This window comes from Notechis scutatus, chromosome Z (genome assembly GCF_049901735.1).
Source record: "Notechis scutatus isolate UNSWTSFEM ecotype Mainland chromosome Z, rNotScu1.2, whole genome shotgun sequence".
NCBI classification, from domain to species: Eukaryota; Metazoa; Chordata; class Lepidosauria; order Squamata; family Elapidae; genus Notechis; species Notechis scutatus.
This window is the reverse complement of record NC_142025.1, coordinates 77,678,178-77,703,138: the sequence shown is the minus strand read 5'-3', so window position 1 is coordinate 77,703,138 and position 24,961 is coordinate 77,678,178. Positions and strand designations below refer to the sequence as shown.

At 35.8% G+C, this 24,961-nt stretch overlaps 1 protein-coding gene across 1 annotated transcript in view; it reads right to left on the bottom strand.

Moving 5' to 3' along the window:
* SPMIP7 (sperm microtubule inner protein 7) overlaps positions 1 to 24,961 on the bottom strand; it is a 46,709-nt gene that overhangs the window by 12,225 nt on the left and 9,523 nt on the right. The window contains exons 2-8 of the mRNA XM_026678364.2: positions 23,983 to 24,594; positions 17,864 to 17,961; positions 9,305 to 9,378; positions 7,668 to 7,794; positions 6,195 to 6,262; positions 4,397 to 4,438; positions 3,412 to 3,519 (exon numbers count right to left, since the gene is read on the bottom strand). Of these exons, the coding sequence (XP_026534149.1) occupies positions 3,412 to 3,519; positions 4,397 to 4,438; positions 6,195 to 6,262; positions 7,668 to 7,794; positions 9,305 to 9,378; positions 17,864 to 17,961; positions 23,983 to 24,484 (1,019 nt within the window). The 5' untranslated portion in view covers positions 24,485 to 24,594. The remainder of the gene's footprint in view (positions 1 to 3,411; positions 3,520 to 4,396; positions 4,439 to 6,194; positions 6,263 to 7,667; positions 7,795 to 9,304; positions 9,379 to 17,863; positions 17,962 to 23,982; positions 24,595 to 24,961) is intronic.

The following is a 24,961-nucleotide window of genomic DNA, read 5'->3' as shown; positions in this document are numbered from 1 at the left end:
CATCACTTCTATTGCTCAAAAGTGTTCTGGCTTGCAGAATAAATTGTATGGTCATTTGGCAAAGGGAAACAGGGCCATTTGCCACAGCAAGAACAATATATATATAGTAATATTTATTTTTATTACACTTTATGTTCTAATAAATATTTTGGTTTCAATTTGTTTTTAATTCAATTAAATGTTTACATGTACATGAAAGCAGCTCACCAATTAGCACATTTTACGTAATATGACTCTCTTTTCATTTGAGTTTGAGACTCCTGGTTTAAACCAAAGAAAGATGTGTTTGATCTAAACTTGAAAAAAGTAAAATAGAGCAAAGTATTTGTTTTTGTATTTTTAATGGAGAATATTTGTACCTCAGGGTTAAAGTCTTTGGTGCTCTCTGAGCTTGCTTATTTTTCTTGTAGACGTTTCATTATCCAAACTCAGTAACATCATCAGTGTTAATAAGGAACGTGGTTTGCTGTCAGTTTATATTCTAGTGGCTTGCCCTGTCAGTGTTGCTGGGGATAGTCTTGGACGTTCTTTGGTTGGACTGTTTACTGTTGGCTTCTTTGACAGTTTCTTGATTTAAGTATTGTTTATTTGATTGTTGGTCTCATGTTAATCTTGGAGTTAATCTATGCTGACCTGTGTGCCAATTGCTGGCGGAGAGGTATTTGGGTATTTTTCTTCCCTTTTTGGATAACTGATTGTCTCTTTTGAATAGCATATAGATGTTGTTAATATTTATTTGTTTACTGATAAGTAATTTGTCAGAGTGCCAGACTTCTAGAAATTCCCTGGCATTTTTTGGACGTAGCTTAGTCTAGGATTTTCCCCATTGAAACTATGGTTAAGCCTATCGATATGTTGTGAAATTAATGAGTTTTCATCATGTCCTCTGTTCAATGAAACATCTGCAGGAAATCAAGCAAGCCCAGAGAATACAAAGGACCCCTTGTTTTGGTAGTTTGTATTTAATTTGTTTGTTATAGTGAGCCAATTATTAAATTTCTCTGACAGTATTCATTCACAAAAAATGAACACTTTCAAGTGCCATTCAGAGGAAAGCCTTACAATATCATTAGTAAGTGCTCAGTTAAGGGTTCATTATTTTTGCAGAGCCCTGAAGATTTATGTTCAGAGGACCTCTAGTGGCAACTACTATATAAGCATGTTAACATAAAGATGCTTTGTTTAGGAAAAATACAGGTAGCCCTCCATTTACAACCATTCATTTAGTGACTATTCAAAGTTACGCAGCACTGAAAAAAGTGACTTATTACTGTTATTTACGTTTACAACCATTGCAACATCCTCATAATCACATGATCAAAATTTGGATGGTGGGAACGTTTATGACAGTTGCAATCAGGTGTGATCACCTTTTGCAATCTTGTATAAAGAGAAGACAATGAGGAAGCCAGATTCACTTAACAACTATGATCACTACAACTTAACAATTGTAGTGATTCATTTAATAACTGTGGCAAGAAAAATTGTACTATTTATTGTTAAGTAACAAATGTCTCAGTAATGGACATTTTAGGCTTAATTGTGATCATAAGTTGAGAAATATCTATGCACAGATTTCACAAATAATCATATATCTTTTACTAGCATAAAAATCACATCAATAATGCTAGTAATAAAAATATTTTAAAAGCATTAAAATGGCTGCTAATATCCTTAGGAAAAGAAAATGATTGCCTTGGTGAATCCCTAAAAGGCACAAATTATGGGAAATATAGGTAAAACTGGAAAAAAAACATTGCTTTGGGTAGCCTTCTCCCAACTATTTAGGCTGTTCTCATCATATCAGCACTTTGAATTGGGACCAGAGATATACTAATAATCAAAGCTAAAAAAAGTAGTGGAGCTTTTAAAAATCACAGTAGCATTCAAACAAACTATACAGCATATAGCTATAACTATGATGTAAGAAGCAAAGGGGGAAAAAAGAAAGAAAACATATGTATGAACCTTTAAAATCAGAGGTCTCCAAACTTGGCAACTTTAAGACTTGTGGACTTCAGCTCTCAGAATTCTCCAGCCAGCATAGCTGGGAGTTGAAGTCTACAAGTCTTAAAGTTGCCAAGTTTGGGGACCCCTGCTTTAAATGAACCAATTTAAACAGTGATATTTCACATGATTTGGAGTTGCCATTATTTGTCACTAGGCCTTGAAGATTTCAGCATCCCACTGGGGCAAATTTAGCATCCCACTGGGACAAATTCATTAAACATCTTATAATAAATTGCTTAGCATGGTGACTTAGTGTAGTTCTCAGTTTTCCAACTGACTTCAGGGGGAGCTTAGAGTTTTCACTGTCCCAGATTTGTCATATTAGTTTTAGAAATTGCTGCCTACGTTTGTCAAAGTAATGGAATTTGTGAGGAAAATCACAACTTTCTCCAGCATATCTCACATGAAAATGATTACTTAAAATTAGCTGGGGGCAGTGCTTGATTGGGGAAGTCATCACTGATATAGCTGAATGAAAAAATAATTTGTTGGGTTTTCATTAAAATATATCTGATTTGGTGTGAAAAATTGTTGTTGAACACGTGATGAACATTCTCAAAGTTCCATAGCTCTCAGTATATTTTCACAAACTGATAAGAGGAAAACCTTATGTCTGGCCAAACAAAATATCCTTTCAGCAGCGTTTCTTTCAATATCCCAAATACATGAAAAACATAAAGATATGAATAGCAATAGCAAAAGCAATTAGACTTATATGACACTTCATAGTTCTTTATAATACTCTCTAAGCAGTTTACAGAGTCAGCATATTACCCCAACAATCTGGATCTTCATTTTACCAACATTGGAAGGATGGAAGATTGAGTCAACCTTGAGCTTGTCAGGATTGAACTGCTGGCAGTCAACAGAAGTAGCCTGCAATAATGCATTCTAACCATTGTGTCAACCTTGCATCTTCTATTACTTTCTACTACTTCTACTACTTTCTGTTACTACTACAATGGATTTATTTTGTTTGAGAGATTAAGATTATATATTTAGCATTAATATCCCATGTTGCCTCTGTGTCACCATTATATTACCCTCCTCAACCATGACTTATATAAGGTCATATGTGGACATATGCATTTCTATATAGTATATAAATTGCATATCTTATATTTCTACTATAAACTGTTTTACTGGAAATGTCACAAACAGATTTATACTTAGACAAAATATCAGCATTCTAGATTGGAATTTGCTTCCATGTAAGGAAAAATTGTAAGCATAATAGTTTTTCTGTATATGAATCACATCCCAAGCCACTGAGGAATAATCCTGTATCTCCAAATAACTCAAATCCTACTTGATAATAATAACATGAAGAACCCTTCATGGTATTCAATTAAAACTTATCCATTAATTGATACATAAAGGAGAATAAACATATATACATACTGTGAAGATTTCACATAGTGTGGTATTGCAGTATGAACTCGGTTGTAGGTAATTAAGTCAACAAAGGGGTTGTCTAGATCCTCTAAATTCTCTGAACCAATACAGCCTCTGTTTGAATGAGAACATGAAAAAATAAAACATAGTTAACATAACTAAATTGTCCAAAAACAATAATTTCCAGGATGAATAGAAAGTTCAACAGTGCTTATAGCAAACCCCCACAAAATATTTTTGGAACAAATTTTAGGGAAGCTAAAAAGAATAGGAAATGGGTGAATTAATTCCCCCCACAGCCTTTATATTCAGGCTTGAGAAATTGACAGGTTGAATCAAGCCAACATAACTGGTGACCATACAGGCCATTAAGCTATTCTTGGTCACATGGATGTAGACATTTTGGCTGACCTTGATGTAGACATTTTGGCTGACCATTTTGGATGATTTTCTTCTGGATTTTATCACAAATAGAGAATTCAGAAAAAGTGCATGGTCCTATATAGAGCTCAGTAAATTCGTCAAATGTCATAATCTTTGTGGCAACTTCATAGTTTTGCAGCAATTTCATAAACTGAGTTTTAAACAAGTTGATGAGAGAAATAGCATTAGCAGCAGACACTTTACTGAATCATTCTTTGCCAATCACCTTCCTTTCTTATTCCATAGCTCCTCCATGAGTGGTCATGTCATGAGAATATTTACAATAAATAAGAATTTTCAACGTCAATAAAAAGAATATAAGAAACCAAGTCCTAGAAAACTCCAACTTCCAATCATTTACAATAGTTATTTAATACTTTCAGCAAGTTATGCTCTTTTGTAGTTTACATCTTAACAGCTGATTATTATATTGTATTTGTTATATTTCTTATCAAATATACACAATTTATATTTTATATCTTGCTGCATAGTGCCTCGTAATCTGAGATTATCAAATAGCCTTTCTATTGAAGCTCAAAATTACATATTGAAACAAATTATAACTTACGTGTATGAAGGGAGATGCTGAGTTCGGGAACTTGGGCTAACACTGTCAAAGATTAAACATAGCTTAAATTATTTAAATTTACTATTAATATGAAATTGTGTTCTGTGAAATATAACTTTTAAGGCCCAATTATATATTACACTGATTGAGCAAAGAGCAATAGCCTTCAGTCAGATTCTTCCAGCAATGCCCAAACAAATATTTTTGGAGAGCAAAGCATGAAGGATACATAGCAATGAGTTGGTGGAATTCCGCAATGCATACAGTATACAAAATAATATTTTGATGGCACAATGCTGTGTTAGTCATTATTATTAGAAATTAAGATATTAGAAGTCATTGCCTTTTACCCCCCGTGACTCTGTTGCGTCCATGTATCTAGCTTATCCTGCTGCCCACCAGTTTTTGTCAGAAATTACAGCTTTAGAACCATTTGTCAAGGCTGGTATAAGGTCTCTTGCTTTGAACAGGGGAATTGGACTTCAAAGGTCTCTTCCAGCTCTATGACTTTGTGATTCTATCTATTGCTTTCCAAGTTCTGCTGGCACAACCAGCGCTCTACATTCTGATTGTATATTTATTGGCTGTTATGCAGTATGAGGAAGAGGAGGTATCCACCCTTCCCTCCAGATACAAGTTGCTGCTCTTTACATTCACTTCATCCCTGATTACTGAGTTGCCTGTTTCCCTAGTGGAGTAGAGGAACATTGGAACTTTTGTTTAATCTATTCACTGGTAAGCTTTCTTTCTTACAAGTTCATCAGCAAAATACACAGGTAGTCAGTGACTGATCGCAATTGATCCGCAATTTTTGTTGCTGTTTGTTAAGTAAAGTTTGACCCATTTTATATTTTTTGCCACAGTTATTAAATGACATGACTGTTAAGTGAATCTGGCTCCCTCATTGACTTTGTTTGTCAGAACGTTACAAAAGGTGATCACATGACCTTGCAGCCATTATAAATATGAGTGAGTTACCAAGTGTCTGAATTTTGATCATGTGACTATGGGGATGCTGCAATAATTGTATGAAAAATGGTCATAACTCGTTTTTTCTGGTTTTCTTGTAACTTTGAATGGTCACTAAATGAACTGTTGTATAAATCAAGGACTACATGGGGTAAAAATATTGACCTTTCTCTTTTTTGTAATGAGTTGAAATAGAAATCCTCTGTCAGTTTCCCTAACTATCTAGTAGGAAGAACAGTAAAATAGTTGTTTTCCTTTATTTATTCTCATTGGTCTGTTGATATATAATCGTCCCAAACTTAGTCCAGACTAATTTACAAGACAAATTTGATATTTTTTTTGCATCAACCAGAACTGGGAGCAACAACTAATTAAATAACCTTTTTGGAAAGGGGGAAAATTGCTGCAAGGGAGTAGCTGGTTGGGAAATCTGGAGATGAAAGACTACAATTGCACTTTCTGCATTAAGCATCAACCATTCCAGTAACCAATAATCTGCAAAAATCAGGGTAATCATTGGCAGATGAACTAGTGGGCATTACGTTACATTATATGCCAAGTTCATCAATTATACATGCCAGCAGAACAGGCACTGAAGCCATTAAAATAAATAGGAGACTAATGAGCTAAGATGACTTGATTACTGACTTCCTAAAATCATTAATATATTAGGGATTTTTTTAAAAAAAAGAATGTCAACTTTCTAAACTTAAAAGATACACCTGACTGTTAAAAAGTGTAACCTTCTAATTATACAAAGCATATTACAGGAAGCAAATTCATACAATATTTTAATTAATCTCAAATTATTAAAAAAAATGGAACTTACAAATTCACTGGCCTGTGTGGTACTGTAAATATTCTCTTTTGAAATCTATCCCATAGACCTCCAACAACCTAGCATGATAATCAACATGTGTGTATGGGGGTGTTCAATGTGATTTAATATATTACAATTATCATTACAATTTATACTGCATCATTGCATTTTTCATCACAGCAAAATACTTTATCAATAACAGCTCATTTCCTACAGCTTCAAGTTACCAGGCATTTGGTAAAAAAAATCATTTGCACACAATTTGTGCAAACTTTTCCAAACAGAAAGAATCAAAATATCATAATAGGTACAATCAGTAAACCAGAAGGGCAGGATGAGAATTTTAGCCCTATAATCTTGATGGGTCACTCAGGAGGATCTGACATGTATCTTAGCAATGGCACTTAGACATATATACCACCCCATTGTGCTTTAACATGTTACAATGTTAGCATATTGCCCCCAAGAATCTGGCTTCTCATTTTACCAATCTTGGAAGGATGGAAGGCTGAGTCAACTTGAGTCAAACACCATCAGGATTGAACTCCAGGCTGTAGGCAGAGTTTGCCTGCAATACCACATTTAACCACTGTGTCACCAACAGCACAGCTCTTAATTCTAATATAAATTCTCTTCTATAGAGTAATGCTGGATCTAAAGGCAGGGAAGGAGAAATCTTTTTCTGCAAGTTGAGCAATCTCTACTTGAGAGTCTACTTCTTTTACTTGGGAGTGTTTAGAATTCACTGTGAATTTCCTATTAATTATCATCTGCATTTCAGGCTATTAGTTGAGCACAGAGAACTATAGCCAATCATCAGTTGATGGTTTTCCTTTAACAGTTAGTAAGGAATATCCCCTCCACTCAGTTTTATTCCAAAGAAATCCCTTTCCTCTCATAAATAAAAGGAAATTGTTTGCATGGGTACTATGCCAATAGACTTTGGCATTAAGCTAGCAAGACAGTATTTCTATATTAACATTATGTCTGCCCTGGTTTCTTTCTTGCAGAGTAGCTGAAGTGATATAGCAGATGACCTTGACAGGGACTGAAGCAGGCCTGTCCAACCCATATCCTATGGGCTACATGACAGCCTGGGCAGCTATTATTGTAACCCGACAAGATTGTTAACATTATTATATTACATACTTCATATGCAGCATAAAGCAATTTCACTTCATTAAATGACATTCAGAGAAGCCAAATTGTGGATACTCATAGGCTAAATAAAAACCTAAGCTTTCTATTTTGATTGAAGCTTCAGTTTAAGGAAGAGAACTCCTTTCCTAGCCTTGCCACCATACTCCAGACATCTAAAGGGGTCAGGGCTGGGCCAAGCTAGACATTGTTTCTCATCATAGCTAAAGATACAAGGGGCTCAACCTGAAGATATTTGGGATAATAAAAGATGTGATCTACCACTGCATTTTAGTCCTGTGTTTGTTTATCCCACATAATCATAATAAAATAGACTTCACAGACTTGGCTTATTTCTTCTGATGGTTCATATCGCTTGCTTGTAGAAATATCCACCATGGGTTGTAATTTTGAATGTGTAGGCCTGACTTTGGGAGATAACATATTATCCCAGGGAACTTCTTCATATCCTCTAGAACGCTCATTAAAAGAAAAAAAATGATTTTTATTATAGCTAATTTATAAAGAAATCAATGAAATTCAAATAAATAACCAGATAAAGAATTTTGTCCAGATTAAAATAGATAGATTTTATGGGAAGGGAATATGACTGGCTGAAAAGAGAAATAGAAAGCTCATATTTAAGAATGAGAGAAAGCTAAGAGTGAGTTGGGATGGGAAAACTGATTTTGAGCCAATCACTCTCTTCACAGGGTTGTTGTTAACAGGGAAAACCAAAGAAGTATTATCTATGTTTGCTACCTTGAGTTCATTTTAAAAGAGGGCTAAAAATCTAAATCATAACACCACCACCAACAACAACAACAACAACTGGTGAAATCATAAAATAGAGAAAGTAATTGAAAATGAAGAAGCTAAAATACGTTGGGACTTTAAATCCGTACCAATGTTTACCTGTCGTATAACACTCTAAACTTAATAATTGTCAAAAAGAAAGACAAAAAAAATTGGATAGTGGATGTGGCAGTGCCTAGAGACATCAGAGAAGAAGAGAAAGATATGGAGAAGATACCAAATTACAAAGACCTGAAAACAGAATGACTGGAAAAAGAACACAAAGGTAATACCAATAGTAATCACCAACAAAGATGATTAAGGGGCTAGAGATTAAGACATACAAAGAACCTTGCAGGAATTTGTGCACTAGTCTAAGTGAAAAGGAAGACTAGGGATGATATGATAGCAGTGTTCCAGTATTTGCGGGGCAATTACAAAGATGAAGGAGTCAAACTATTTACTATTTACTGAAGCACAAGAAAGCAAGGAACCCCCCCCCCCCAATGGATGGAAATTAATCACGGAGAGAAGCAACCTAGAATTAAGGAAAAAATTCCTAACAGTGAGAACAATCAACCAGTAGGGTGTCTTGCATTCAGAAGTTGTATGTGCTCCATCACTGGAAGCTTTTAAGAAGAGACTCGAAAGCCATTGTCTGAAATGGTATAGACTTTCCTGGTTTTGCTAGGAGCTGGACTAGTTGACCTCCAAGGTCCCTTCCAACTCTGTTAGTTGATGTTCTATGTTGTAATAGGTATTAGTTCTATGTTCTAATACCTTGCATATAATCCAAAAACAAGAGCACCACTTGAATACTATTGGCATTGACAAAATCACTATCAGTTAATTGCAAAAGGTAGCTTTATACTCAGAACAGCTTACATTCTGCACAATATTTTTAATAACACTAAACATCCACCTCTGCCTATCCCAGGTCTTTGGGAAGGACTCTACAGATGGATAAAACTCTAAGATCAATTCCTGTCCTATGACCTTTCTTTTACCACTTAACCAATAGCTGTATTGTTGTAATTAATAAACAGTACTTAAAGGAAATGTACTTGTATTATTAGCCTCATCAGGAAATATGATATAAAGCATTTTGCCAATGGATATGATCAGTAACAGGAGGAACACAGAAACTCAGCATTATCACATTTTTCTTAAGAGAAACAGAAACTCACCTTTGGGTTGTGGATGTATACATATACTTCCAAGCTCTCTTATCTCTGGAGGGTTCAGAAGAAGTATCACTTGACTTAATAAGAAAATACAAAATGAAGCATATAGAAAATAATGCAGTGATTAGAATTCAGTTGAATATTTCCAGACTTTTTTCAAGTATGTATGCATATGATTACTTCCAATCCTGCTTTTGTGCTTTTAAAAAGGATAGAGGAAAAATAATAAGAGAGTTAATTTGCAGTGCTCATATTGTCGTGGTATTTTAATTAACTCTTCATCAGCATATTCCTCCATTTTTTAAATATAAAGGTAGTCCTTGAACTATGACAGGTCACTTAACAGGTGTTTGAAATCATGACAGACCCCCCCCCCAAAAAAAAACCTTACCTATGATCCTGTTTCAAAGTGGCTGCAGCACCCTGCGGTCATTTACCCTTATGACCAACCATAGCGATGCTGCAGCACATTTCTCTTCTGTCCTTGTGGGACTCTACAGCACATGGCCCTGCTCACCGTTGCTCCAGAAAGCACCCTTCATTTAATGCATTTTGACAATTTCTTATGGAAGTGGCAGCTGCTTCAGAGCTTTCTGCTCTGATCCGCTGGCCGTCAAGAGCCTGCAAACTACTCCCTGCTCTTGCTAGGTTTTGGAGAAGCCAGCTGCCTAAGGCAAAGGCAGCAACTTCAGGAGGAGCTTCTCAAAACCTTTCCCTTGCTTTATACTTTCCCTATTGAAGAAATGTACCCATAAATGTACATTTCTTCAATAAAGAAAACAGAAAACAGGAGACAGACTTGTTAATCTTTCCCCTCACATTAGATGCTGACACTAAATTCTCTTCCTCTGCCTTTCAATATTGATCCCTTTTAAAGACCTCATTTGCTAAATTTACTGCATGCATGGAAAAAGAGTGACAAAATCTGTAACTTGCTTACCTTGACTGTCAGGATGAAGAGTAGAGGAAAGGAAACAAGCAAAGAAAAGAAAATATTTCTGCAGCTTGTTTGCATTAAGGAACTGAGGAAAAAGTTCAGCTCAAAAAATTCAGCCAGCTAGAGCACAACTTGTGCAGCAAATGACTAGGGCAGAAGCTGGGTGATTGGAAAACTTTTTCAAACTGCCCTTAGGACCCAATTAAGTTTGGACATTGGAGACTAGAATTGTTTTTGTTTCTGGGCAGTTTAGATGTAATCTGATTTTGGAGGACATTGCTATTAGTTTGTTGCTATGTCAGATTACTTTCTGACCACTTTTCAGTTCACTGGTATCACCCCATCTCACACTTCCTCACAGTGAGACCATCTGTTACCAGGTGATCAAACTAATACCTTGCCTGGTAAATGATAGATATGGCTGGATTCCAGAAGAAGTTTGAAGTTTTCGACAGAGTGGAATGACTTAGTTGAGGCCTTAGTTGCTGCCTGGATTTTACAAATGACAGAAGCACTAGCTAGATTGTCCCTTTTGCAGCCTCTTTTTTACATGCAGCCTGGGATGCATCTTGATTCTCCAAGAAGCTCCAAGGAGTTCTGGGAGAATGAAAAGGTAGGAAGAAATGCAAATTTCAGAATGCAGCAGCGTCGGCATTTTAAGAGCCTCTAGGATGGCACTTGTAACACCACTGTTGCACAAATTGTATGGTTGCCAATTTTTGGCAACTAACTTTCTCCAATGGGATTGGTTCACACCACTTGTCCGGTAAGCCTCTCAATGCCATTTGATAGTGAGATGGGCAGCATATAAACGTGCATAAATAAATAGTTAAATGAATAAATACATTCCATAATGAATTCTCAAAATTAATAATTCTAAAAAAATACTGGCCTAAAAAAATATTGAAAACTTGTGTTGCAATGATTTCCAGTATAGGAATAAGAAGTGTTGAAGCAATATCTATGTTAGAACACTATTTTACAGATCTGAAAGTTGCTTCAGTAGAGCTCAGGGACCAGATTCTCGTGGCTATCTTTGTTAGAACTCTAGGCTATACATTCAATATTAGCTATGAGAGAAATGGCACGATCTTTTAATTGCTCATATTCAAGTAAGAATCCTGCAGTGCATATCAAAAGAATAAAAGCCAAAGAACATAAATTAATGAATAGATGAAAATAAAAGAAGCACAATATTGTATTTGTGAAACGTAAGAGGATGGGTGCAATGAATAAATGAGAGTGGCTTGATTTTGTCAAAGTTGTGGAGCCGATTAAATCATGTAGGCATAGCAATGGGTAGTCTTAATTATTAGTGAAAAGTCTAAAATGCTTGTCAGAAAGTATTAATTCATGCAATGTAAACTATTGTTTACAGTTTACAGTTTAACCACTTTAAATGAAAATAGTAATCCATAGGATGGTGACAAATGCATGTTATATTTCAGTGGATGTGCAACATTTTAAATGAATGCAATATGGAGATAGTTTCGTAGGTGTGAATAAGATGAGAAAGTACAAAAAAATGAATGGACCTCTCAGAGTCCTAAGAATTAATAAAAATAATAACGTGAGTTTCTGCTCAGAAAAAGGTATTTGTTTCAAATATGTAGTGAAAGTTTAAATCAATTTGTGTGCATTAATACCATAGCAATGGATATAAATCTAAAAGTGTAATTGATTGATTTGCTGAAGACTAAAAGAATAAAGAGCAGTTCTGCACAGATTATTTTTGGTGATATCAAGCGGATCTTTGAAAAAGAATGGAGATCTACTTATTGGGGAAAGCATATTTTGGCAATAACAAGTGCCATATAATGAGATCCAGCAGCATGAATAGATTGAAAAACAGACACAAAGAAATTATTTGGGATGAAACTGAAATGAAGGAGAAGAATATTAGTAGAAAGAATATCTTAGAGATTTGTATGGGAATCATATTAATATAAATAGTTGTCATTTAGTAATCACAATTGGGACCAGCAATGTGGAGATTAAACAAAGCAATTGTTAAGTGAATAGTAATTTTATGCTTTACTTTACTTTCTAGAGCTGCAAAGGCCATATAAAGGCCAATGTAATATTTCCGTTTTTTCTTTTTAGTAAATTTACAGTCATTTCTAAAATGTTGCTTTCACTTTGTCATTATGGGGTACTGAGTATAGATTAATGACAAAAAATGAATTTCAACAACTGTAGAATCAAGCTGACAAAATTGACAAAAGTGAAGGGGGTCTGAATACTTTCTGTTATGTAAAGCATTTTGCTTGTGTGCCTTAACAAAGCCTAGATATATTGAAATCAATAAAACTAGGAGGTTAGCACAGAACATATGCTGTGTACCATTTAATGCAAGCCACTCACCTAAGATCTCATAGGAGCAGATATTTCCGAATGTGTTTTCTTCATAAAATTCCAAACACTAAGCAAGTCTGCATTTCCAGCAACCTTGGGATGCCTGTTTATTACTGTTCCAGAGCAAGTGCAGAGAACTGATTTTGTGTGCTTCAATGGTTAGCACAAGAAAGACTTCAAGGCAATTAAGTGAGATATAATGGGAATCATGTCTATGATGTTAAATTTCTCAATAGCTGGGTTGTCAGGATTTTATTATAGGTAACAATGTGATGAATGCTCCCATTTTTTAAAAATTGCCTTATTTTCATACTTAAATGTTTGTGCTTGTTGTCTACAATTTGTAAAGAACCCTTCCTAGGAACCTCTGTTTGAATCTTATATATTCAAACTACAGGCCAAGAGTATATAGTTCAAATATCTGCTAAAATATAATTTATAGCATAATCATATTTCAGTAATTGTATATGTATTTTATATGTATAATTTGTTCCTATTAAAATGAATCTTGCCATTTCCGTTCATTTGTCAGACTTCTCTGACATTATGTCTCACAAAGTTTAGTCATTGCTCTCATTTATTTTTGGGGGGGAATGTAAAAGGGAAGATGTCATGAATTAATCATGAATTAAATAACCCTTCCCTCCCCAGATATCTATTATATATACATACTCATTTTTAAAGTGTGTACAGATAAGTCTGTCTTTTTTCTTGATGGCCATCTTATATATAAACTTCCTCAACTATTCAAAACCTACAAGTCCTTATGTTAAAGGGAACCACATTCCAAGTGGAATATCTTATGAAAGAAGAAACATTTGTCTAAGAAACATTTCTTTCAGTTTCACACCAACTGAGAATAGTAGAGAAATTTACTGAACAGTGAGAACAATTAATTAATAGAAAAGACTCCCCTCCAGAAGTTGTGGATGCTCCGGCACTGGACGTTTTCAAGAAGACATTAGACAACTATTTGTTCAAAATAGTATAGACACTCCTGCTCAAGCAGAGGACTGCACTAAAAGACCTCCAAGGTCCCTTCCAACATTGTTATCCTATGTTCTATTGTAAATTATAAGAGGGGACAGTGTTGCCACTGCATTACATGGCTTAAGGCTAAGTTTTTATCAAATGCAGAAAAGATCTTCATATACTCCTATGATGAGAATTTGGCTATAAATATAGGCATAGATATAATTAAACTATAATTTATCTATTCTGAGACAACATCCCTCTTCAGAACTCTTTATCTTGGATGAAAACTCATTTTGTTCTTAGATATCCATTTTTTAAATTTTATATTCTTTATACATATCAATAAGTGAATGGTGTGATAACTGGGTATCATACATTTTAATACAAATAAACATAATTATTATTACTTCCAATTATTATATTTCATTTTCATTATTTCATATTGTTTACAAATACCTTATACTTCTGGCCTTCATTTTCTAAACCTCCCTCTTGTTCTTACATACATACATACATACATACATACATACATACATACATACATACATACATATCCCCTCTTATTTTTATCTCTATTTTAATTTTCCCCTATCTCATTGTAATATTCAAAGATGTGCCTTCTTAACCATATTTCCCTTACTGATATTTTCCAAACAATTTATGTTAAAATTTCACCCTTCTTTCTTCCATTAACCAATGTCTCAATATACATTTCTAGTACAATCACAATCATTTAAACATTTAAAATACATCTATTCATGTTCTTACCAATCATCCAATCCATGTTTCTACTGTTAATACATATATTTACTGGACATTAATATATATTCTTTCATTATCTAATCACCCATTGTTCAATTTTGTCATTTCACTGCTACTCATATTTTATGCATATTTAATAATACCATCATTCAATCTCTAATTTTCTAATTAGTACTTAATTCTTATTCATAATTCCCATATTTCACTCTTTCATATTTATTTATAGTAAGTTTATCCTAATGTCTATCACACTACATACAAAGTAATTATCCAACCTATATAAGTCTAATATTTATACACCTATGTTTATTAAATGTATTCGTGGAAGATCTTTTACCGTCTTTTATTATTTTATCCATCGTCTCTTGTTTGCATCAGAATTTTTATAATTATTTTTGACTTGCCTCTCATATTCTTATCTTAAATCTTTTACTTCATCTACTTCTAGCTCCATATTCTCATTCTGCAATCTAACTTTTCCACCCTTCTCTACCCTTTCCCACTGTCTAATTTTAAAGCTATCTGTTCTATCCCTGTCTCTTTCTCCCAGATATCTTCCTGTTTCTCCTATTCCCTTTTTAAATCTTTTAGAACATTTCCCTCCTGTTTTAATTCCTTAATCATTATTAATTTTGGTAACAACTCCTCTTTGTTGTCTTCTTTTTGCTGCTTTCTCAGTTCTGATTTTCCCTCCATTACTTCTGATGGCTCCTTTCTTTGCTCATTGTCCTGGTCTTTGCTCATTGTCCCTTGTATAATATTGTTCAGTTTTTGTTCTGTATGATCAAATATTTTCACTATCTCCTTGTGTTGTTCCTATATAAGGTTCTTAATACTTTGAAACATTAGTTCCATTCCATTTAAAATTCTGCCTTGCGTTATGGCTTATTTGGTTTAATAGATCTCCTTTTCAGCCAGTTGTCCAGGATTGAAAACAGAGTTTGCCAAATCACGATTTTTAATATTTCATCACTTGTCAGTCAAATAAATTTTAAATACACCAGGGTATTTTCCCTGCCTCTTCAAATCACTTTTATACATTCAGGGGTCTTTTCACTGTAATTCTTGCTTATTATTCAAATTTCTAGTGGTCTTGGGGTAGATACATGTAATCCAGTAAGTATTTTCAGTCCTTCAGATGATTATTCCCAGGCTTCCACAATTGCCCTCTCATCACCAGATGGCACTCTTGCTTCAGCCAGTTTCAACCCCTCTGCTATGTTGCTGGCAAGTCCAATTTTAATTATTTTAAACTATAAATCCAGTAAATAGACAGTATTTATAAAAAAGATTTTAAGTCTATGATTCCAGCATTTTAAAAATGCCTTCTCAATGCCACATCTTTTAACTTTGAGAGTTCAATTTTCTGTAAAAAAAATTTAAAATCTCTTCTTAAATTCTGTGGTATTTTTCCAGTGTGCCTATATGCTGCTTTAATGAATCATTCTGGATATATATTCCCCTTAGATTCCTTGTGGTCATATTTCAATAAAAAGTATTCTCTCATCCAATTCACACACCATTCACTGTCTCTTTGGTCCTGCACTGTCTTAGGTGTTCAAACTGTCCCCGGCTTCATGGCAGCCATTTTGCTGCTGCTGCACCTCATCTTCAGAGGGGGACTTTCCAAGTCAGGGAGGACAGATGCAGTTCTCCTAGACCTGCACGGCAACCACCTTTACTTCACCACCTCTCCAGGGTGGCTATGGCTCCTTTTGGAGTCCTCTGATGGTGAGAGGTTGGAGCGGAGCCATTGAGCTCACAATCCTCGCTTCCGATAGCACCAGAAGTACAGCTGGAAGTTCCCCATTTTGATTAGTGTAATTAATATGTAGAAAGCCACAACAACCTCTGGATCATCTACACAGGTGGGATTCAGCCATTCTCACAAGTTTGCCTGAACCATTAGTTAATTGCTTATGCAGTTAGGAGAACTGGTTGAAAATAAAGTGCAAGAGTGGATTTCTCTCTCTCTCTCTCTCTCTCTTCAGTTAATAGCTCTGGGCAGACAGCCAAGAACCACTTAACAGTTGCAGCTGGAATGCAGCTGATACATAAAGAATCAAGTCAATAAACAACAGAAACTGACAGCATTAGGGCAGGGAAACCATCAATCACCCATCTAGCAATGGGATTAACCTCTTCCCTTCAGGAAGAAGGACAAGATTACAAACATTTTCTTTATAAAGAGTATTAAGTAACGCTTCTGTGATCAGCTGATACTCCCTGGAGTTCCCCAAGACCTTTTATAGCTGCTGCAGTGTTGGCTACTTCTTGTTTCTTCCTTGGGGAAAGATACAGGAGGGGACAACGATGCAGCTTGATCATACAGGCCATGAATTTAATCCATATGTGGCCCAATCAGCTGTATTACTTCTGCTGTGAGGCACCCAATTTAGAACATAGAGAACATAGAATAATAGAGTTGGCAGGGTTAATGGCCTTTGGCACTACACCCACGTTTTCAATTAGCATGAGTTGCTGGTCTTAGTTTCCCTTTCAGCTGCTGCATTTGCTTTGGGGTTGATTTTTAAAAAGTGGGGGAATGGCTGTTTTAAGTTTTCTGTATTGTTTTAGTGGTTCCTGCCTCTGTCCTTTTGGGGTGTACTTCCCTCACTCTTTTTGAAAGCCTCTAGTGATGGAGCACCCACAATTTCTGAAGACAAGCTATTCCATTCGTTGATTGGTCTTACCCTGAGGAAATTTCTCCTTAGTTGCAGGTTGCTTCTCTCTTTATTTAATTTTCATCCATTGTTTCTTGTTGTGCCTTTTGGTGCTTTGGAAAATAAATTGACTCCCTCATTTTTGTAGGAGCCCCTCAAATTTCCTGACAGAACAATTAATCAGTGGAACAATTTGCCTCTGTTGTAAATGCTCCAATAGTGGAAGTTTTTAAAAAGAGATTCGAGAGACAACAATTTGTCTGAAGAGGTGTAGGGTTTCCTGCCTAAGCAGGGGGTTGGACTAATAACTCTGTTATTCTATTCTATTCTATTCTATTCTATTCTATTCTATTCTATTCTATTCTATTCTATTCTAATTCTAATTCTAATTCTAATTAATTCTAATTCTAATTCTATTCTACCCTAACTATTGGAACAGTGTTATTTTATTGTGCTATTTTATAGTGAGTTGGACTAAGGAGAAATTTCCTAAGGGTGAGACCAATCAAGTTGGCCATGCCCACTGAGTTACATGACCACCCAGCCATGCCCATCCAGTCATTAGGGCGGAGAACCGATTGTTAAATTATTTGAATCCCACTACTGATCATCTATATGAAAAATTGTGTCCTATGACGGGCAGCCACAAAGTGAGTGCTCTTTCTAGAAGGAGATGTACAATGTAGTTATCAGATTAAGCATATAAAATTGAAGCACTGGGTGAGTGATCTTTTAACAAGAACGATTTATAGCGCCATTCTGTCTAAAGATGGGATGGGGCTAGTGGCTGAATAATTTTTAGCTTGATTATTATTCTTCTGATTAGAATGTATGTTATTGATTTGAAGCAGCATTAATAAAGAAATTTACCTGAACATCTGTGTCCACATGAAATACAAATGTATGAGGTATAAAATTTTCTTTGGCTTTAGGTGGATTTGGTATGACTTTTACTGAACTTGTCCATCCTGGAAAAAAAGTTGAACATTTTTCACTAAATAGTATTCCCAACACTGAGATTACAGCTGAATACAAAAGTGGACTTTATATGACTGACAATCACAATATGCCATGTATAACATCTATGAATTATTATTTTAATAATGAAAAGTCAGAAGTAATTATAGTTGGCTGCTTCAGCAGTGGATTCATATATCGTACCAAGCTACTGACAACAGAATTAAAGCAGAGAAAGAAAAGGGAATAGCTAGAGAGCTGCTTATTCTGAAAAACTATTGATCAGTTATACAAAGAGCTGCTGAGTGCAAAGGATATATTTTGAGTACTGTGGGAAACTGATTGACAGCTTTTTACTGTATAAGGCTATGAAAAATATAAGTAAACTCAGAGCAATAGATAGTATAAGAGGAGTTTTGAGAAGGAAGGTAAGAGACATCCTTAACAAATCCCAAATCAACACATAGCTAAATTGAGAAAGAATGTGAATAAATGTAAGCATTCTGTTGATGTTACATGAACACAACAGTCAGCAGCCATCTTTTGCAGAGGTGCCAGTAGCCATGTCCATGAGTGGATGGGGACCATTCTCTTAACTTCCTTCTCAAAACTCCTGACTTAACTATTGCCATGCTTTCCCTCTCTGTCAGCCAATCAATTAGAATTGGGGAGCCTCTTGTGATTGAGGAAATAAATGATTTATGTAAGGAAGAGGGGAGGAAATATCAGTATTTGAAGCTATGTTAAAAACACATTTATATATTGGCTCAAAAACACATTTATATATTGGCTCAAAAACACATTTATATATTGGCTCAAAAACACATTTATATATTGGCTCATAACATCATTGAAATGGTTACAACTTATTATAATAGTGTATTCCTACACTGGGCCTGAGGTAGAATTACAAATTTAAATTCTTTATTTATTTTATTGGGATCACTGTATGAAAGGTAGAGAAAGGTAGGGTATTTCTTTTTGGGATTACAGGCCAGGTGTTTTAGGATGGAGAGCCACATCTAGCCTATAGGTTATAGGTTCCTGACTTTTGCATTAAGGAAGAGGTGAGGCTGAATGGATGTTATTTGCAGTTATGACCTAAAATCTTGTAGTGTTTGCATTCATACTTGAAAAAAACAAGGCATTCATTTTCAGAAAATGGATGCTTGTAGTGATACTTGAAAGAAAAAAAAGTCAAAGAATTGAAGTAGAGTGGCCATATTTTCACTATATTATAAATATAGGCCAGGGGTCCCCAACCGCCGGTCCGCGGACCGATACCGTCCGCTGGAACAACTCTTACCGGGCCGCTGGTTGCTGGCGCCGCCATCTTTTTTGATAAAAAGTGCTTCCGGTGAGCTTTTCCGGTAGAAAGCTCACCAGAAGCACTTTTTCATCAAAAAAGATGGCGGCACGCACTCGGTGAGCTTTTCCGGGTAGAAAGCCATTTCTGCCGAAAAGCTCACCGGAAGCGCTGCGCCCGCCATCTTTTTGTCAAAAAGATGGCGGCGCCCAGTTGATGCCGGTACCAGGCCGCGGCGCCCAGCTGATGCCGGTACCGGGCCGCGGCATCAAAAAGGTTGGGGATCCCTGATATAGGCCATATTTTTTGCAAATAGAAGTTGATAGAGAAGTAACTTTTTATAAAGGATAGAATCTGTCAGTATACTCATGAACTGGAATAGAGCTTGGTAACAAGGTCAGCCAATGAATAGGCATAGCAACTAAGTCAGCCAATGAGGTCTGTTTTGGAAACTGAAACTAAAAGTAGCCTAGGTATGGCTCTATATTAAGCTCTGCAACTCTGCAGCTATATTGAGCTCTGAGTCTGTCTATTGAAGATGAAATTAACTTGCTTGCTTGCTGAAGACTGGAGCTCTGCTCTGAACTTGCAACCATGTTTCTGTTTGAGTTTGTTCCATGTTGGAGAAATCTACAACTGGCTTGTAAAATCTACTTATGTTCATAAAGATGTTAAATGAAGCATCAGCCATCTGTGTTTATTTTTCTGGCGCTGAATTATCACTGCAAAACTCTCAATAGAATCCCTGAAACTAAAACTAATCTTGAACAAGAATGAAAATCTGAAATAAGAGATACTGAATATATCCTCCACTGATACAATTTGAAAATATCTTGAGGCAATCATAGAAAAAACAGGCTCTAAATATTTGAGGGGAAAGAGACAGAGAAAACACTCTTGAATATGTGTGTGGTTATTTGAAAAGCAGAGAGGACAAATTTTTGCCTGTAAAAAGACAACAACAATAACAACAAAATCAAAATATTTGCTGTTTCACTCCCATGGAAGCTAAACAAACATAAATAGACTCATTAACTTATATAATGATACTAAAGAAACCAAAGCTGGCTATAACTGAATGCCTACCTAAGGGTTAAAGAAACTTAATAACACAATGATAGAATAGAATCCACAGCAGAATGAGGCTATGATGAATGAAAGCTCTTGGAAACAGAAATAATAAAATTTCAATTGCAAACAATTGCATGGAAGAACAAATAGAACACAGCAGAAAAAAAATCTAGCAAAATAACAATGTATCATCCAACCCTCAAAGGAATATATATAAGAAAGTGAAAGTGAAAAAGGGAACATCACCAAAGAATACCAGAAAAGAGTTTAGAACTGTAAAGTTTCTATGAGCAAGAGAGTATTGGTAGAACATTAGCAGAGATAAAGGGGCAGGAATGAAGTTTGAAACTGACAGAAACATAAATGAGGAATATGTATATACAGTGCTTTGAATTAGTTTATATGCACAGGATAAATGAATTACATCATAGGCTTCTGAAGGAACTTGCTGATATATATTACATTTGAAAAATCTTGGATGGTACATGTCAGACTTTTTTTCCTACCAATCTAGACAGACTTCATTGAAAGATCAAGTCTTTCTGAACTCATTAGAGTAATACTTATTAGAAGAAAAGTTAAGAACTGGGCTTGGCTAGTCTAGAAAAGAGAAAGATCAGGGGAGACATGATAGCGGTCTTCCAATATTTGAGGGGCTGCCACAGAGAGGAAGGGGTCAAGCTATTTTCTAAAGCTCCTGTAGGCCAGACAAGGAATAATGGATGGAAACTGAACAAGGAGAGATTTAACCTGGAAATAAGGAGAAACTCTCTGAAAGTGAGAACAATCAACCAATGGAACAGCTTGCCCTCGGAAGTTGTGGGAGCACCATCACTTGAGACTTTCAAGAAGAGATTGGACTGCCATTTGTCAGAAATGGTGTAGGGTCTCCCGCTTGGGTGGGGGGTTGGACTAAATGACCTACAAGGTCCCTTCCAACTCTGACTATCTGTTATCTGTTAAGATAAAACTACAAGTATTCCAATGCGGAATGAAGCATCAATAAACAGATAATTTGTGATGGAAACACCCTCTTTCATTTTCCTGCTTTCTTTTGGTGGAGATGGATGATTGAAAGTGGGGCATGGTGCATCAGATAATTATTTTGATAATAGCTATTTGGCTTAGTATTGGAATCAGATCTCATGGCAAATTATTAGAGGAGAACAAATATTCTCCTTATTTTCAAAAAGGACAACAAAGATATTGCTGAAACTGTTAACTAGCTAATCTGGCACCAATAACTATTAAAATCCAGAGATAGATCATAAAGCAATAAATCCTTGTGTACCTGAAAAAATGATTATCAGTCAAACACAAACTTGTAAAAAAAGGTTTTACAAAAATAATTTTGGTTTATTTATTCATTGGGTAATTTCCTGGACGCTTTGTGAAAATACATATAACTTTTATTTTAGGAACTTTTATTTTAACAAGTGTAGAGTATAGTATCCTCTATACTTTATACTCATTAGTAAAGCACTTAAGTATGGGCTGAATGGCATAACAGATAAGCAGATAGACAGCTGGCTCAAAAATCATCAACTTATTAACTTCTCCTCACCAAACTGGAGGGAGCTATTGAGTGATGTGCCAAAAGTTTAAAATCAGGGCCTGTACTCTTTATATTTTTATTAGTGGCATAGCTAGGAAATAAAGGAATGCTTATCAAATCTGCAGATGATACAAATGTGAAGATATGAATAACAAATACCCTAGCACAGGGGTTGGGAAATTTTCTCTGTCAAGGGCCAGATTCTGACCCTGCTTTGCTTTCATGGGCATGGCTAAGTTTTGGTTTCATGGGCATGGTAAGTCAAGTGTGACAGCCATTGGACAGAGCCAGCCTGCTAGCAAGGAGATCATGTAAAGTCCACAACAGCGAAGTTCTCTTGGATCCACTTCTTGACTCAGCCCCCTCTTTGGGAGAGTTGCTTTTGATAGGTTGGATAAATTATCTGAATAAATTTGGCAGCAATAAATACAAAGAACTTTATGAAATGAAATGCACATGCATCCTTAAATACATGAGTATAATCAGGAGGTTATGTGGATATAATGCAATTCTGTGAAGAATGATTATTTATAGTCATTGACCGTGAGTGGGTGGCAAAAAAGCAGTGGGAGTGACTTTCGACTTTTTCCTTATTAAGTTTCCTTATGGGAAACTGGCAGGGAGTATCAGAAACCTTCCTTCCTCCCTCCCTCCCTCATCATTCTGTCATTGATTCTTTCTTTCCCTTCCTGGAATTTCTGCTAGCTTCCCCATTTACCCTGTAGTAAGCTTACAGGGGGAAAAAAATCAATGGAAAAGCCAGCAGGAGTTTGGAAGTCGAAGGCCAGTAAAAAGGTAAGTGGTTTTGTGAAGAAGGTATCAAGGGGGTGCACAGGGGTACAGATAAGGAATAGTACATGAGATTGTGTGAGAGGTGCCACATGAGCTAGAAGGGTGCGTGGGTATGTGACAGAAATGCTAAGCAGGTGAGTGAGGGGTAGTGGTGTGGGGGAGGGCAGCCTAGGTTGGGAAGGGTGCTTGGGGATGTACGAGAGATACTGTGCAGATCAGGTAGGGCATGCAGGGGAAAGGTCATCAATAATTCACAGGAGGTAAATATATATATATTTTTATGTAATAATTCACCATTCAGTAATGACACATGGGGGTTGGGGCCTGGCATAAATTGGGAAGGTACTTCCTTTCCCTTCCCTTCCCATCCTATCCCATCAGGCAGATAGATATGTCATTGCTGCTGGTTGGGGAAAGAGTGATGGATTGCAAGACTGGCTGAAAAACTGTCAAAGAATGTTGAAAATGAGTATGCGACTGTAGCAGCGGCCTTGCAGTGCAGCTGCAGCCTACTGTAACACTGAAGCAGCCACAACTCCCCCAAATTTCATTCTCTTAGGAATCATGGGTCTTAGATTTTGGATGTATTCTGTAAGTTAGACCATTTGAGGTGCCTTGTTTCAAAAATAGTCTAGTTTAAAAATTGTTGCACAAATATATATTTTGCCCAGTTAAATATCATGACAACAAGAATTTTAGCAATATATAAATAGATGCAATAAAACTCTACAATATCTGAAAGAACGTAACAAAAAGAGAGTACAGTGCCTATTGTTTTTCATCCCTGGATATAACAGAAAGGCTGATTTCAGCTAAATGTTAAGGAGAAAAATTGTAAGATTTCATAAATGAAAGCTTATGAACGTTTCTTACAAGATAACTTGTGGATTCTCTTTGCTAGATCAATTCAAGCAAAGTCTGATCAGACATTTTGAAATGCGTACTTTAATTTGGATTCCCACACAGAGCAATTGACCAAATTCTCTACATGTTCTTTCAGTTTCTGATTGCAATCTCAACTTGCTGTTTTTCATTAAACCAAATGTTGTAGGAGAATTGGCTAGAAATTGGGAGACTGTGAGTTGCTGTCCTGTCTTGGGCCCAAAGGCAGCTGGTGACCTTGGGCCAGTTACTTTCTCTCAGTCCTAGGAAGGAGGCAAATATAAATTCACTTTTGAAATACTGTGTCAAGAAAACTGCTGGGACTTGTCCAGGAAATTCTGAGAACTGACATAATTGAGCAGAAAAAATTATACTTACACACACACACAAATATTGAATGGCAGTTGTAGTGGCAATGATATTTACCTCCAAGTCTTGATCTCACAGAAATGTCAGGTACTGCTCTAGAATTCCACCGCTGATCCTGATTTATTTCTTTCAACAGTAAAGGTTTTCTATCACCAGCTTGGGTTTTTCTGCAAAATATAGGTGCCTGCTGTGAAGAATGTGCATCTTTGCCATCTCGCAGGGTTTCGTAGGCTCTGTTATCTAAAATTTGACGGTCAACTTTACCACCTGGACTCACAAATCCTGTACAAGGGTTGATTATTGGCATATCATCCCGATGTGGTGCTAAAAGGTAGCTTTTATCTTCAGGAGGAAGGAAAGGATTGGATTTAAGAAAAGCATTACTATCCTTTTCTTCGAAACAGGTAAAAAAATGCCTATCTTCAGGTCCCCGTACAAAAGGCATATACATTCTCTTCAACAGATCTTTGTGTTGGTTTAGATGCATCTTGTGAAGTGAATCAACTGGATTTAAGGATGAATAAGGATGAAAATGTCTTGCAGTGACTTGAGAAGCCATGGTTAACTTTTAACTTGATTTAATAATTTTCATTAAAAACAGAAACCATAGACTCAACGGTGAAGCTATTGTTTTTTTAAAAAGTACTGCTGTAACGCTTCTTTCTGTACCTGAAATAAATAAATAAAAAGTAAAATGGCAATCCACCAAAGGAAAGAGGCTTCATATATACAAAGATTCTCAGTTGCTTAGTGACAGTGGAACATGAACACATAATGAAAGTATATGCAGTGCTCTTTTGCTCTGTAAGTGAAGAAACTTTTCACTTCAACACAAATGAAACAGTATTTATCTATTCTACATTTATATTTGGGTAGGATAGGATAATAATAGGATAGGATAGGATAGAATTCTTTATTGACCTAGTGTGATCGGACACACAAGGAATTTGTCTCCGTGCATAAGCTCATGGTGTACAAATAAACAGCAAGGAATAGATCATAGGTCATAATAATAGTTACAATCATTAATTATAAA